Below are 16,964 nucleotides of genomic sequence, written 5' to 3'. Positions count from 1 at the left end.
GCCTACCACCCCCAGGCCAACGGCCTGTGCGAGCGCTTCCATCACTCAATGCAGGCCGCGCTCCGGGCCAGCCTCCGCGACGGCAGCTGGGCCGACAGGCTCCCCTGGGTCCTGCTGGGCCTCAGGACGGCGCCCAAGGACGACCTGCGCGCGTCCTCGGCGGAGCTGGTCTTCGGACAACCGCTGCGGGTACCGGGCGAATTCATCCCCGAATCCACGGCACCTTGGTCCACGACGCAACAGCGCTCCACCCTTCAGGAGACCGCCAGGAGGTTCGCCCCGGTGCCGATGGCACACCACGGTTGCCCGTCCTCACACGTCGCCCCGGAGCTTCGTACGGCGGAGTACATCTTCGTCCGGCACGACGCCCACCGGGCACCGCTACGGCCCCCGTACGACGGGCCCTTCCGCGTGCTGGAGACCGGGGACAAACATTTCACCGTGGACATCGGCGGTACTCCGGATTGTATCTCCGTGGACCGCCTCATGCCGGCCCACCTCGATCTGGACCACCCCCCGCAAGCAGCTCTGCCTCCGTGTCGAGGCCGCCCCCCGGCGGGCAGACCCCCGGCACCCCCCACCCCTGCCGTCCCGCCACCCCCCAGACCTGCACGCATCGCCAGAGGGCGTTTCGGCCGGGTCATCCGGCCTCCCCGCAAGCTCACCCTTCAGGTGCGCGGGAATTCTGGGGGGGCGCGTGTGGCGGACACAATGCCAGCGGGTCATAATTCCGCGCACCAGTGGGTGACGCGAGCGACCGGATGTGGAAGCAAGGCTCGGGCCACGCCCGGAGCAAAGGAGTCATGAGGCTCAGGGTTGAACTGTAATACATGCCCCGCCTTTCGGCCGACCGGCCACGCCCGAGGGCAAGGCGTGGCCTAGGGACATATACGCGGGCCTGAAAGTCGAGCCCGCCCAGTGCTGACGTGTGAGCATTGAATAAAGTGTTTGGTTTTGTTCAATGCGTGGTGGCCGACCCTCTTGACAAACGAGTTCTGTGTGCATAGCACCACAGGATCTCTCGGATGGGAAAAACATCGGATCTCTCGGATGGGAAAACATCGGATCTCTCGGATGGGAAAACATCGGATCTCTCGGATGGGAAAACGTCGGATCGCTCGGATGGGAAAACGTCGGATCTCTCGGATGGGAAAACGTCGGATCTCTCGGATGGGAAAAACATCGGATCTCTCGGATGGGAAAAACATCGGATCTCTCGGATGGGAAAACATCGGATCGCTCGGATGGGAAAACGTCGGATCGCTCGGATGGGAAAAACATCGGATCACCTACCCATTGGATAGTTTAAGTCACGTGCTCCTCATTCAGTAATAATATAACATTCACGGAATATGGACAAACACCCTGAGGTTTGTCGGAATGACGTAGCTTTTGATCGACCACATTTTAGACTGCATTTGTTGGCCACGGTGGTGTAATTAGCGGCAGTGATTCGCCATTTCCACAAAGCTGATTTTCTTTTTCCCCACAACGGGTGTGCAGGTGTTTTACCGGATACGGAATGGATTCATTATGACAGAACTTTTGATAGATGTGAAACGGAGCGACCGGTACAGTTGCTTTAGTTTCAGTGTTTCGGAATCACTTACCTGCTGTTCGCCTGTACCTGCTGAAACGAAAGTCGTTCGGTGATTATGGAGGTGTAAGTTTTTATTCCTCTCCGTTCCGACATTCTCTCGCATTTTGCTTTTGCTTCATATGGTAAACATAGTAGTGCCGATGTCCGTCGAATTAATGACGGAGCATCATGCGAGTCCCATGTTCTTTTAAATACCGAAGTCCGTCGTTCTTTGACTGCGTTGGTGTCGATTCCTAAGAGTAAGCGGCCGTGGAATGAGCGAACACTGATTAGTGTTGGTAACAGGTAAGTGACACCATGTCCAAGTCGTCGCTTGGCCCGTCTGTGATGTATCAAACATGAGGAACTTGAACACAGGAGGAGGTCATTTGGCCCGTCATGCCTGTGCTACATCCCCAACACTTCACACACACTTCACACACACTTCACACACACTTCACACACACACACACACACACACACACACACACACACACACACACACACACACACACACACACACACACACACACACATTGTTGCGGATCTCGAGCTCGTCGACGTACTGAGGGGGGATTAAGCCCTGCTCCCCCTCGAGCTTCGAGTCCACGAGGCCGCTACCCACTCTACACTCGTGGGGGCGGATTGCTGAGCAATTCCAGCCGCCAAACCCGCAGCGAGCGCGTGGAAGGGTTTCCGGTCACAACCCGGTACCTTCGATACACACGCCGCCGCGAGGACGGGGGCTGGACCTCACACGAGTCACGCTGGTCTGATACGCCCGAGCGGTTTGCGTGTCGCGTAACTCGTGCCGTTAATTACTATGAACCCGATCGAGCGGTTTTATCTCGTGCAATGCGAGGCCAATGGTGAAGGGACGAAAACGGCCAAGTTGGAAACAAGCACAGGTTTATTCACAAATGTACACTGGTGAGAGAAAAGGGACACAGAAGAGAAACTTAACAGTCCGTACTTACGTTTCCCAGACAAGGGCCCTCTGACTTGCTCGGGGAAGGGGAGGAAGAAAAAGACGCGCACGAAGCGCGGCCGCTTAGTGCAGTTCGCCCCGGACGGCTCGTTGGGCGTTTCCCCTCGAGGATGTTCGCGGCAGGGACGTCGACCTCAGTCGTGCACGAACGGGAATCCACGCAGCATGTCCCGAAGTCAGCGAGGCAAAAGCGCACGTGCAGGGAGTCCAGGCAGGGAGATCGTCGGAGTACAGGGCCAATGAGAGAGAGATCGTCCTGCGAGAGCCTGAATCCCAAGAGAGCGAGGGCAAAAGAGAGACCAGAGCCAGGGAGAACGGGGGGCAGCAGAGAGAGAGTTCGGGGGTCCGGGCCGGATCTTATATCCCCCCGGAGCCCCCACTTGAATGTTCCACGGGCCTCCACTGGCCGCCGGGGGTCACATGTCGTGATCGCCCCTCATCAGTTACTCCCCTTAGTTCTCATTGGCCGCCGTTGCTGGCCACTCCCCTTTAGCTCCCATTGGCTGTTTGCTGCTTACCAGCTATTCCCTCCGACTCCTCCCTCGGGCCTCCTCGACTTGTCCTAGGCCCACCACATGGCATTCCCGGCCCAATGAGGCCTACCCTTACTTACCTGCCTCAACGCAGGCCTACCCAGTGCTTACGTGCGAGCTGTTAATAAAGCGTTTCAGTTTGTACAACGCGTTGTGGCCTACCTTCTTGGCAAACGAATCGTGTGTGCACAGCACCACACTGGTGACCCCGACTGGTTCAGCCGTAGCTGACCCCTGAACGCGCCATGGCTACCAACGCTGTCGCCGTCAAACTCCCGGAGTTCTGGGAAGCGCAAGCCGACGTTTGGTTTCTGCAGGCCGAAGCTCAATTCCAGCTCCGGGGCATCACGGCGGACGAGACCATGTACTACCACGTGGCCGCCGCCCTCGGGCCCGGCACTGCCGCCCGCGTCGTGTCCATCCTTCGGTGCCCGCCGGGCGACCACAAGTACGCGGCGCTCAAACGTCTCCTCCCCACATTCGGGCTCACGGAGGTCGAACGCGCCGACCGCCTCGTGGACCTTCCCGCCCTCGGCGACACACGACCGTCCGTTCGGATGGATTTTATGCTGTCCCTTCTTGGAGACCAGCGCCCGGATTTCCTGTTCCGAGCGCTTTTCCTCCGCCAGCTACCTGTGCAGGTGCGGCTCGCGCTGGCCAGTTCGCAATTAACGGAACCCCGCGCCCTGGCCGGAGAGGCCGACAAATTTTTCGCGGCCTGCGACACGCGGTCGGTGTACGGTGCTGCCGTAGTGGATCCCGGTGCAGAGGCTACAGCGCCCCCTGCTTCCCTCGTGGCCGCTGCTACGCCCCGCCAACTACCGCCACCACCGCCGGCACGGCCGACGCGGCCGCCACCACCGCAAACCTGGTGCTACTATCATGTTCCGTCTCGGCGAGGTTAGTCTGTACACTTCCGGCAGCGGACGAGTTTACCCGACTCCTCGCCAGTTTCCCGGCACTCACGCGGCCCACCTTTTCAGCGGTGGCCGTCAAACACGGGGTGGAGCACCATATCCCCACCGTCGGACCACCGGTCTACGCCCGGACGCGCCGCCTCGACCCCACGAAGCTCGCCGTGGCGAAAACGGAGTTCGCCACGCTGGAGCGGCTGGGCATCGTATGGCGCTCCAACAGCGCATGGGCCTCTCCTCTGCACATTGTGCCCAAGCCCGGCGGCGGATGGCGGCCGTGCGGTGACTACCGCCGGCTCAACGACGCCACCACCCCTGACCGCTACCCGGTCCCGCATATTCAGGACTTTTCCGCCCGGATGGCAAACACTACCGTTTTCTCCAAGGTGGACCTCATCCGGGGCTACCACCAGGGCCCCGTACAACCGGACGACGTACCAAAGACGGCCGTCATCACCCCTTTCGGCCTCTTTGAGTTCCTGCGGATGCCTTTTGGGTTGAAAAATGCGGCCCAGGCATTCCAGCGGCTCATGGACAGCGTCTTGCGTGACTTACCTTTCATCTACGTCTACCTGGACGACATCCTAGTCGCGAGCGCATCCCGGGAGCAGCACCTGCTCCACCTCCGCACTCTCTTCGAACGCCTGGGCCAGCATGGCCTGATAATCAACCCCGCGAAGTGCCGTTTCAGCGTCACCGCCATCGACTTCTTGGGGCACCGCATCACCAGGCACGGGGCCATCCCTTTACCGGCCAAGGTGGAGGCGGTCAGGAGTTTCCCGCGCCCCCGCACGATCAAGGGGCTCCAGGAATTCCTGGGCATGGTGAATTTTTATCACCGCTTCATGCCCCGCGTCGCCCAGCTCCTGCGCCCCCTGCACGAGGCCCTCCGGGGGAAGCCGGGCAAAGGTGACATCGCCTGGACGGAGCCGATGGCCGCGGCGTTTGTGGGCGCATAGCTGGCCTTGGCCAACGCCACCATGCTGGCGCACCCGGCGCCCGATGCACCAGTCGCCCTCACCACCGACGCGTCGGACTACGTGGTGGGCGCGGTGCACGAGCAGTGGGTGAGTGGTGCTTGGCAGCCGCTGGCGTTTTTTAGCCGGCAGCTTCGCCCGCACGAACGCAGCTACAGCACCTTCGACCGCGAGCTGCTCGGGCTCCACTTGGCGGTCCGACACTTCCGCCATCTGCTCGAGGGCCGCCCGTTCACGGCTTTAGTCGATCACAAGCCCCTTGTTTTCGCGATGGCCAAGGTCGCCGAGCCATGGTCGGCCCGGCAGCAACGTCACCTCTCTGCCGTGTCCGAGTACACGACGGACATCCGTCACGTCGCGGGTAAGGAAAACCCGGTGGCGGATTGCCTTTCCCGGTCCGTCGCACACGCGGTCCACCTCGGGATCGACAATGCCCGGATGGCGGAGGACCAGACCGCCGACCCCGACGTCCAGGCCTTGCGGACCACCGTCACGGGCCTCCGAGTCACCGAGGTGCCGTTCGACATCGCGGGCACTGCCCTCTTGTGCGATGTCTCCCTCGGCCGGCCTCGCCCCATCGTGCCCGCTGGTTGGCAGCGCCCGGTTTTTGACGCCATCCACGGCCTGTCCCATCTGGGCACGAAGGCCTCCCAGAAGCTCGTCGCGGCGAAGTTCGTCTGGCATGGCCTCAGGAAGAACGTCCGCGACTGGGCCAGGACGTGCCTCGCGTGCCAGCGCGCAAAGGTCCACCGCCACACCCAGGCCCCATTGGCCCCGTTTACGCTGCCCGAGCATCGGTTCGACCACGTCCACGTCGACTTGGTGGGACCTCTGCCCCCCTCACGGGGTTTCACCCACCTCTTCACCATGGTGGACCGCACCACCCGGTGGCCGGAGGCCGTGCCATTGGCGGCGACGGCTGCGGCTGATGTCGCGCAAGCCTTCATCGCCACGTGGGTTGCCCGGTTCGGTGCCCCCTCGGAAATCTCGTCCGACCGCGGCCCCCAGTTCACCTCGTAGCTCTGGCGAGCGGTGGCACAAGGGCTCGGCGTCAAGCTGCACCGCACCACAGCCTACCACCCCCAGGCCAACGGCCTGTGCGAGCGCTTTCGTCGCTCAATGAAGGCCGCGCTCCGGGCCAGCCTCCGCGATGGCAGCTGGGCCGACAGGCTCCCCTGGGTCCTGCTGGGCCTCAGGACGGTGCCCAAGGACAACCTGCGCACGTCCTCGGCGGAGCTGGTCTTCGGACAACCGCTGCGGGTGCCGGGCGAATTTATCCCCGACTCCACGGCTCCTTGGTCCACGGCACAACAGCGCTCCACCCTGCAGGAGACCGCCAGGAGGTTCGCCCCGGTGCCGACGGCACACCACGGTTGCCCATCCTCCCACGTCGCCCCGGAGCTTCGCACGGCGGAGTACGTTTTCGTCCGGCACGACGCCCACCGGGCACCGCTGCGGCCCCCGTACGACGGGCCCTTCCGCGTGCTGGAGACCGGGGACAAACATTTCACCTCCGTGGACCGCCACGGATCGTACCTCCGTGGACCGCCTCAAGCCGGCCCACCTCGATCTGGACCACCCCCCGCAAGCAGCTCTGCCTCCGCGTCAAGGCCGCCCCCCGGCTGTCAGACCCCCGGCACCCCCCAGCCCTGCACGCATCGCCAGAGAGCGTTTCGGCCGGGTCATCCGGCTTCCCCGCAAGCTCACCCTTCAGGTGCGGGGGAATTCTGGGGCGCTTGTGGCGGAGACATTGTCAATGGGCAATAATTCCGCGCACCAGTGGGTGGCGCGAGCGTCCGGGCGTGGAAGCGCAGCTCGGGCCACACCCGGAGTGAAGGCGTCACGAGGCGCAAGGTGGAACTGAGGACAAGCCCCGCCTTTCGGCCGACTGGCCACGCCCGGGGGTAAGGCGTGGCCTCGGGACATATATGCGGGCTCGATCGTCGAGCCCGCCCAGTGCTTACGTGCGAGCTGTTAATAAAGCATTTCAGTTTGTTCAACGCATTGTGGCCTACCTTCTTGGCAAACGAATCGTGTGTGCACAGCACCACAATAGTGAATATAATTATTGTAACATTTTTTTTGTTGAAACAAATCCCTTTGTTGTGACTGCAATGTTACTGGATTGAAGCGGTGTCTGGTTCATGACCCATTTAGAAGCGGAATTCTATTAACTGGTAACAAACCGTAACTAATTCGCTGGGGTTGGGGTGGTGGTTATTGGGGGGAATGCTCAACACCTGCAACGAACATGTTATTAATTTAAAATTTTTAATATTTACATTATTTGCGAACTGGGAACTGGTATCCCCACCCAAGTCATACTATCCTCTTCAACTAAAGTATCAAACAAGCCCGGCTACACGTTGTTAGACTTTTGGTGATGTTGCCTCCACCACCAAAGATGGATGGAGGTTATGTTTTAACCCTGTCTGTTTGTTTGTTTGTTTGTGAACAAAATATCTCAAAAAGTTGTGGATGGATTCGGACGAAATTTGGCAGAGATGTAGCATATGTGATGAGGACGAAAGTATTTTGGTGAAGATCCGGATTCAGATCCGGCTACTAGAATTTTAAAGGGATTCTTCACCATTGGGAGAATGGCCAAAAACGAGGGGTAGATCAAGGTATGAAAGACTGGACCTATGGTGATTCCTGTGATTGATTTTGATTAAATGTGATTCTGTTTTGTGATTTTCTGGTCTACTCTGAGATACAAAACGTAAACTGTTCACCTGGCGGAGGTATGCTCTCTACTGAGTGCCGTTGTAGTTTATTTACTGAGTTGACGCTTGTGGAAGAGCTGGAACACAAAACAGATCAGGATGCAACAGGACAAAATAAACAATATTGAGAGCGTGGGTGGGGGAGACACTAAGAGTCGAGTTGAAGGACAAAATATTGGGAGAATTGGACAAACAATGGGTCAGGGAGGAATGGGGTGGACAGGATGGATACAGAAGGAAGCTTCTGCCCCTCCACCCAAATCCTATCTCCCCTCTCCTCTCCTCTCTCTCTCTCTCCCCTCTCTCGCTCTCTCCCCTCTCTCTCTCTCTCCCCTCTCTCTCTCTCTCTCTCTCTCTCCTCTCTCTCTCTCTCTCTCTCTCCTCTCTCTCTCTCCTCTCTCTCTCTCCTCTCTCTCTCTCTCCTCTCTCTCTCTCTCTCTCTCCCCTCTCCTCTCTCTCTCCCCTCTCTCTTCTCTCTCCCCCCCCCTCCTCTCTCTCTCTCCCCTCTCCCTCCTCCCTTCCTCCTCCCTCCCTCTCCCTTCTCTCTCTCCCACCTGCCTCTCTCTCCCTTCTCCCTCCTGCCTCTCTCTCCCTTCTCCCTCCTGCCTCTCTCTCCCTTCTCCCTCTCTCCCTCCTCCCTCTCTCTCCCTTCTCTCTCCCTCCTCCCTCTCTCTCCCTCTCTCTCCCTTCTCTCTCCCTCCTCTCCCTTCTCCCTCTCTCCCTTCTCCTCTCGCCTCTCTCTCCCCTCTCCTCTCGCCTCTCTCTCCCCTCTCCTCTCGCCTCTCTCTCCCCTCTCTCTCTCCCCTCTCTCTCTCCCCTCTCCTCTCGCCTCTCTCTCCCCTCTCCTCTCTCTCTCTCCCCTCTCCTCTCTCTCTCTCCTCTCCTCTCTCTCTCTCCCCTCTCCTCTCTCTCTCCCCTCGCCTCTCTCTCTCCCCTCGCCTCTCTCTCTCTCCCCTCTCTCTCTCTCCCCTCTCCTCTCTCTCTCCCCTCTCCTCTCACTCTCCCCTCTCCTCTCTCTCTCCCCTCTCCCTTCTCTCTTCCCCCCCCCCCTCCTCTCTCTCCCCCCCCCTCCTCTCTCTCTCCCCCCTCTCTTCTCTTTCTCTCCCCTCTCCCTTCTCTCTTCCCCCCCCCCTCTCTCCCTCCCCTCTCCTCTCTCTCTCCCCTCTCCTCTCTCTCCCCTCTCCTCTCTCTCTCCCCTCTCCTCTCTCTCTCCCCTCTCCTCTCTCTCTCCCCTCTCTCTCTCCCCTCTCCTCTCTCTCTCCCCTCTCCTCTCGCCTCTCTCTCCCCTCTCCTCTCTCTCTCTCCCCTCTCCTCTCTCTCTCTCCCCTCTCCTCTCTCTCTCTCCCCTCTCCTCTCTCTCTCCCCTCTCTCTCTCTCTCTCCCCTCTCCTCTCGCCTCTCTCTCCCCTCTCCTCTCGCCTCTCTCTCCCCTCTCTCTCTCCCCTCTCCTCTCGCCTCTCTCTCCCCTCTCCTCTCTCTCTCACCTCTCCTCTCGCCTCTCTCTCCCTCTCTTGCTCCCCCACTCCTCTGTCTCGCCACCAATCCCCTTTCTCCTCCACCCCCCTCTCACTCCCCCCCCCCCCCTCCACCACTATCCTTAGGGTGATATGATTAAAGTTTCACGCAACTACAAAAAATGACCCCGAATTCGCATTTTCATGTATAGTAATAACATCAGAGAGTAGTTCGATGGCAGATGCGGCGTTAGTGTGCAGAAGGATGCATACTGTATACACTATACATACAGCAACCAAGACCAGTGATTAAATCTCGCAGGGAAGATAAAATAGACGACATTTTATGACCAAAGTTTCCAGCTCAGTAGTACAGGAATGCGATAACACCTTTGTATTAGCACACCATGCGCCATTGACTGGATAATACAGTCGTCCACCTTTCCTTTTACTCCAAACCTCAAAATCACGGTCCGACTGGTGCAGCGTAAATCCGGGGATCCGGATAACAGCATCAGGTGCGGTGGGGTTGAGCCATGTTTTGGTAAAAATGTATGGAGAACAGTCCCAGAAATCTTGCCGAGCTTGTATGCGGCAAGTGAATTCATCCATCTTGTCATGCAAAGCGCGGACATCAGTCAGGAAGATGTTAGGGAGAGGTGGGCGATTGCTCCGCTTCCGCAGTCTTGTCCAAACATCCCCTCCTCGACCCCGCTTCTGCCCTTTACGGTTGGTCGAGTGACATGGCGTTTTCTCCTCGCTTGTAGCTCGAGTCAACGATCAATTCTTCAGGGAGATTCAAACGTGGTACGGTGTTCAAACTGACCTCACCATAATTGTTATGAACCAGCAACAGTTCCTCCTTACTGCAACACCAATGTCCAGTGGTGAACTTCATAAAAGTGGATATAAAAAGTGAAATAATCAGAGCACTCAAGATCGTGTTGCCCTTGATCCGCGCCATCCCCTCATTCTCCACTCCATCCATCACTCTCCACTCCATCCCTCACTCTCCACGCCATCCCTCACTCTCCACTCCATCCCTTGCTCTCCACTCCATCCCTGTCTCTCAACTCCATCCCTCGCTCTCCACTCCATCCCTCGCTCTCCACTCCATCCCTGTCTCTCCACTCCATCCCTCACTCTCCACGCCATCCCTCACTCTCCACTCCATCCCTCTCTCTCCACTCCATCCCTCGCTCTCCACTCCATCCCTCGCTCTCCACTCCATCCCTCACGCTCCACTCCATCCCTCGCTCTCCACTCCATCCCTCGCTCTCCACTCCATCCCTCACTCTCCACTCCATCCCTCAATCTCCACTCCATCCCTCGCTCTCCACTCCATCCCTCGCTCTCCACTCCATCCCTCGCTCTCCACTCCATCCCTCACTCTCCACTCCATCCCTCACTCTCCACTCCATCCCTCTCTCTCCACTCCATCCCTCGCTCTCCACTCCATCCCTCGCTCTCCACTCCATCCCTCACGCTCCACTCCATCCCTCGCTCTCCACTCCATCCCTCGCTCTCCACTCCATCCCTCACTCTCCACTCCATCCCTCAATCTCCACTCCATCCCTCGCTCTTCACTCCATCCCTGTCTCTCCACTCCATCCCTCACTCTCCACTCCATCCCTCACTCTCCACTCCATCCCTCGCTCTCCACTCCATCCCTCGCTCTCCACTCCATCCCTCACTCTCCACTCCATCCCTCGCTCTCCACTCCATCCCTCACTCTCCACTCCATCCCTCGCTCTCCACTCCATCCCTCGCTCTCCACTCCATCCCTCGCTCTCCTCTCTATCCCTTGCTCTCTCTCACCGCAGGCAGGTTGGTGGTCTTTCTGTCTTCCACCGACTCCTCTCCGGCCTTGCTCCACCAGCTCTCCCTGGGCTCTGTCCCCCAAATATTCCTACAGGTCACACAAGATCTGCCTGAAACCCTCTGATGGTTAAACTGCCAAAATCAAGACTCTCTGCTCACCTTCACTCCTTCATTCCTCTTCTCTCCCGCCTCTGGAACAAACTCCCTCACTCTCTTCAATCCCACTCCTCCCTCCAGGTCTTTAAAACAGCTGTTCACCACCATCTCTTATCTTCCCCCATCCAAAACCTTGATCTTTTCTACCCCCATTAATACACCCCCAAATCCACCTCTTTCAAATTCCCTGTTTTCTTTCCTGAAATCCCTTGTGGTGTCCATATTGTCTATCCTGTGTACCCTCCCTGAGCCCTCTCTCTTCCACAGATCTCCTGATGTCCCTGTTCACTACTGTTGTTGTGCTTCCCTCTCTCGCCCCCTCTTGTCTCCTGCTTCCTTTGTTACACGTTACACGTGTGTGTTATCTCTTATACGAGCCTCGACTTGGTATGCAAAATAAAAGAAAAAACCCCCCACTCTCCTCTCCCCTTCTCACTTCCTCACGACCCCCCACCCCCTTTCTCCACATGGCTTCCAACCAGATGCATTCAAAATGACTCGGAATGCATTTTTGCCAATAAAACGTCAAAATTTGTCTGATTTAAAAAAATGTAATCAGATGCTGAATTAGAGTTGGGATAAATCCGTGGGGGACCCTGAACGGACTTCATAATCCCAGGCCTTAATTTCATTTAAACTGCATTTCTTCTAAAACTGTTCCCCCAACTTTGCCTAGCGGCAAAAAGGGTTGGCGTCAGGAAGGGCATCCGGCCGTAAAACATTGCTTCAAAAAGGGGACCAAAAAAACAACAACAACCACGGTCCCCGAAAAGGCCAACCCGCACTTTGCGGGGAAAAATGGCCTCTAAACGGTGGGTTCTTCTAAAACTGATGATTTAAGACTGAAGCAAGTCTTAAATCATCTTTGCGACTGCGAAAAATCATCACTTTGTCAAATAATTCCTTTGAGAAAATTACTTTGTCGAACATGAACATTCTCACGAGAAAGGACTGTGGTAACGCCATCAAACATGCTGATTTTATTTTCTCGCGAGTGCATTTTGTTTTGTTGTTTTTATTTTAATTTGGTTTTCCAAATTTTCCTTTATCACTATTGGCAGCATTCTCCATGTTAATAATGCTCTACTTTGCAGAACTGATCGAAACGCAGCGATGTTGAGCAATTACGAGGTGAAATTGAATCTTCCATTTCACATTTTTTTCTTTTTCTTTCTTTTCCTTTCTCATTCTTTCTGACCTCCACCACCGAAGGTGAGCGGAGGTTATTTTTTCATGCCTCTCTGTCTCTGTTTGTCTGCCTGTCTGTGAACGGGATATCGCAGAAAGTTGTGGAGGATAGAACGAAACTTGGCGGACAGGTTGGGTGTGTGACAAGAATGAAATGATTCGATTTTGGTGAAGATCCGGATCCGGATACTGGAATTTTCAAAGTGATTCTTCACCATATGATAGATAGGACCAAAAAGGACATATAGCACGATATCTCAAAAAGTTATCTACGACTTATGACAAAACTTGCTGGATGAGTTGGGTAGGTGACACGAACAAGCCAATTCGATTTTGGTTACGATATCACGATATATCACGATATCGATTCGATATCGATTCGATATCGATATCGTCATACGATATCATACGATATCATACGATATCGATTCGATATCGATCGATCGATATCGATATCGATATCGATATCGATATCACGATTCGATATATCACGATATAGCACGATATCTCAAAAAGTTATCTACGACTTATGACAAAACTTGCTGGATGAGTTGGGTAGGTGACACGAACAAGCCAATTCGATTTTGGTTCAAGTCCGTATCCAGATATTGCTCACCTGTGCGATACAAAACTTAACTGTTAAGCCTGGCGGAGGTGTGCACTCTACCGAGTTCCTCCTGTACACGACTCCTGATCCTACTTGTGTTTCAGGTTTATCATTTGCTCTCGGAGCTTCAAGAGAAAAGCAGGTCTCAAAGGAAACACAGCCATGGACAACAGAACTTCAATACAGTAATCTATGAGGTACACCTGTCGAGCAAAGTGGGATTGAACGATACGAAGATCGTCCTTTTTGTTCCCGTAATTAAAGTTGCATTACAAGGTGAAATGAAATGGTGCATTTTTAATAAGTAAATAATGAAAAGCTCATCATGTACCAACACTTGTAACTCATTGCAGACTTTAAGATATCTCCGCCAAACACCTTGCAAGCTTCAGAGTGCAGAGGTCATCAGTAGATTCCTGCGTGCTTTGTACGACAGGCCTCTTACCCGGTGAAGTGGGAGAAATGGGGGAACGACATAAATGTCTGGACACACAATGGAGAATGTAGCCATTTATGGTCTCTCAAAGCACTCGGCATTCGGTCATCCACCCTCCCCCTCCCCGCACCTTCGGTCGTCCACCCTCCTCTCCCTGCACCTTCGGTCATACACCCTCCCCCTCCCCGCACCTTCGGTCATACACCCCTCCCCGCACCTTCGGTCATCCACCCTCCCCGCACCTTCGGTCATCCACCCTCCCCCTCCCCGCACCTTCGGTCATCCACCCTCCCCCTCCCCGCACCTTCGGTCATCCACCCTCCCCCTCCCCGCACCTTCGGTCATCCACCCTCCCCCTCCCCGCACCTTCGGTCATCCACCCTCCCCCTCCCCGCACCTTCGGTCATCCACCCTCCCCCTCCCCGCACCTTCGGTCATCCACCCTCCCCCTCCCCGCACCTTCGGGCATCCACCTTCCCCCTCTCCGCACCTTCGGTCATCCACCCTCCCCCTCCTCACACCTTCAGTCATACACCCTTCCCCTCTCCGCACCTTCGGTCATCCACCCTCCTCTCCCCGCACCTTCGGTCATCCACCCTTCCCCTCCCCGCACCTTCGGTCATACACCCTTCCCCTCCCCGCAGCTTCGGTCATCCACCCTCCCCCTCCCCGCACCTTCGGTCATCCACCCTCCCCCTCCCCGCACCTTCAGTCATACACCCTTCCCCTCCCCGCACCTTCGGTCATCCACCCTCCCCCTCCTCACACCTTCAGTCATACACCCTTCCCCTCCCCGCACCTTCGGTCATCCACCCTCCCCCTCCTCACACCTTCAGTCATACACCCTTCCCCTCCCCGCACCTTCGGTCATCCACCCTCCCCCTCCTCACACCTTCAGTCATACACCCTTCCCCTCCCCGCACCTTCGGTCATCCACCCTCCTCTCCCCGCACCTTTGATTGTTCTCACCCCTCCCTCACCTTTGCCAGTCCGTCTCACCTCCCTATGCCTTTGTTCACTCCTCCCCTCTCTTATCCTCATTTATTTTCCTCTCCAGAGCAGAAAAATTGCAAATTCTGAACCATCGACCAACCACTGCTGTGGAGATTCAACTGGTATGAAATAATTCATGTTTTTCATTTATCACAACCTTATGATTCTGATTAGCCACTTTCAATTACGGTTACTAAATTACACCTAAAAACATTGTGTGTGTGTGTGCGTGTGTGCGTGTGTGTGTGTGTGTGTGTGTGTGTGTGTGTGTGTGTGTGTGTGTGTGTGTGTGTGTGTGTGCGCGTGTGCGTGTGTGTGTGTGCGTGTGTGCGTGTGTGTGTGTGCGTGTGTGCGTGTGTGTGTGTTTTTTTTATATATATGGAGGATATAGTTTTTGTTTAACGGCCACGATTATCCCACCTTGTTGTGGGGTCGGTTGGCGGAAGCTTGGCTCAAGTCTTCATGAACTGGCCTGGTCAGGCCTGACATTCGCCTAGTTATGGCAGGAATTTGGAATTTGGTCATGGCCGGCGATAACCGCCTACTCTTTGCGGACACCATGGGATATTTAACGTCCACCAACAAATGCTGAGAGATGGGACCCCCAGTTTAACGTCCATCCGAGGGACATCACACACATTGAATAATAACATATGTCACCCTGCCTGTGAAACACCAGAATGACAGTTTATAGCTTGGTTCGGGATTCGAACACAGGTGAGTGTGTGTACCTCCACGCCGTCCTGCCAGCCATATATGGAGTATATACGATGCTAGTATAATTAATATGGAGCCGTGTGTGTGAGTTGCACCCATTGGGTGGACAGTTCACTTGACTCCGCCCACAATATCTATATTTTACTCTTAACATTTACCCTTTTAGAATTGACCCTTCTGACCCCTTTCTCTCGAGCAGCACGTTTTCTGTGGAGGTTACGCAGGTTTATTATTTCTGACTATTTACTCTTAAAAATGAGAGTTGAACAGGCGACTGTGATAGATTTCTGTGAAGTTGGCGGTGGCATGATAAGAGAGCAGCAAGCATGAAATATTCCGTTGTTTTGACGTGAGAATGTCTTTTTTTGCTTTTATGAGCGGGAGGAGGGTGAGAGTAAAGATGGGAGAGTTGGGAGAGAGAAGCTGAGGTTTTTTTTTTGAGAGAGAAAGAGAAAGAGAAAAAGAGAGAATGAGAATGATGGTGATGATGGTGATGATGATGATGATGATGATGATGATGCAACCACCCTATGGGTAATGTGCCGCCAGGATGGCCTAGATATTTGCACACTCACCTCCAAGTTATCTTGCCTGGGTTTGAATCCCGATCCAGGTATAAACCGAGATCCCGGTGTTTCACAGGCAGGGCGATTCATCAACGTGTGTGCCGTCCCTCAGACGGACATCAAACTGGGTGACCCGTCCGTCAGCATTAGTTGGTGGATGTTAAAGATCCCACGGTGTCCTTCGTGAGAGGGCGAGTTATCGCCAGTTACCCTGGAGAAATTCCAAATTCCTTCCCCAACTACTCCTGGGAAGGCAATGGTGAAGCATCCAGTATAACTGTTGCCAAGAAACTGCTTCAGCAGCACCGGCACTCTGTACCAGAGTATGGTACATCGGAATATGTAGTAATATACACCGTTTTACACGATTTCAAGATGTGTTTCTTTCCTCTCTGAGACACACCATTCCCATCCCATTTTGTTTTTGTAAGATGGTGGAGGAGAGCGAGGAGAGAGTGACCGAGGAGGAGATTGAGACTTTACTGGACACTGTTACTGACTGTTTGCCCTCCGATTCCTCTTCTGCACCTGAAGGGAATAAGATGGAACATTGAAAAGGCACTTATTTACTCCCATTTTTTTTTTTCCTTGCGTGTTCATCTCCATAATACGCACTTCGGTGAACAATATTAGGAAAACATTCTGTTAAATGTCACAACGTAAATGAATGTTCCAACATTGCACGTCACGGTCAAAGTGCTCTCATTTTGCAATACCTTCAAAGTTGTTTTCGTGTCGGCAATTTCATCAATGAATTATAATTATCGTCATATGGTTCTCATAATAAATAAAAATATTGTCTTCAATCTTTTGAATCTTCAAAAGGATTTTCATTAAAAAAATATGAACAAATAATAACATATTTCAAAGGAACGACATGCATTGGGCAATGTTTTGAAAGCTAATTTGATGAACAATTCCCTTAAATGTTGCTTATTATGTCAACACGGAACATCATTCATTCGAGTTGTGACAACAAACCTACTCGTTGCTTCACTATATGGTTGGCCTAGGCATGTTCATTGCTGATGATTAGGCCTAAAAGTTCAAGAGTCAACCTCTTCCAGTGACTGACCATGGAAATTGATAGGTTTGTTCATTTGATATTCCTTCCAGATTGACAGTTTCAGATTGTGAGTTTTTCCAGGATTTGTGTTTACAAAAGCCTTCACTTGCATTTATCAGATTTTCAGAGGGTGATGCAGCTGCTGTCTGCAAATCAATGTGATTGCTGCTGTACTTCACTGTGTAGTCATCTTACTATAATTCACCAAATGACTGTCCGTCTGTCTGTCCGTCCATCCGTCTGT

At 54.6% G+C, this 16,964-nt stretch overlaps 1 protein-coding gene across 1 annotated transcript; it reads left to right on the top strand.

Annotated features, from left to right (window-relative positions):
* The first annotated feature begins 1,472 nt into the window (after positions 1-1,472).
* On the top strand, positions 1,473-16,464 carry CRCP (CGRP receptor component). Its single transcript, XM_068111910.2, has 6 exons — positions 1,473-1,663; positions 12,242-12,278; positions 13,047-13,139; positions 13,296-13,390; positions 14,436-14,493; positions 16,086-16,464. The coding sequence occupies exons 1-6, from the start codon at positions 1,656-1,658 to the stop codon at positions 16,206-16,208; spliced, it is 414 nt and encodes a 137-aa protein (XP_067968011.1). The 5' UTR covers positions 1,473-1,655; the 3' UTR covers positions 16,209-16,464.
* The last annotated feature ends 500 nt before the right edge of the window (positions 16,465-16,964 follow it).

This window comes from Myxine glutinosa, chromosome 4 (genome assembly GCF_964187855.1).
Source record: "Myxine glutinosa chromosome 4, kmMyxGlut1.1, whole genome shotgun sequence".
NCBI classification, from domain to species: domain Eukaryota; kingdom Metazoa; phylum Chordata; class Myxini; order Myxiniformes; family Myxinidae; genus Myxine; species Myxine glutinosa.
This window is presented reverse-complemented; position numbering and strand designations above follow the sequence as displayed.

Coding starts and splice junctions, on each gene's coding strand:
- CRCP (XM_068111910.2), top strand. Junction 13,391..14,435: donor TACGACAGGCCTCTTACCCG/GTGAAGTGGGAG, acceptor TTTCCTCTCCAG/AGCAGAAAAATTGCAAATTC. Junction 14,494..16,085: donor CTGCTGTGGAGATTCAACTG/GTATGAAATAAT, acceptor TGTTTTTGTAAG/ATGGTGGAGGAGAGCGAGGA.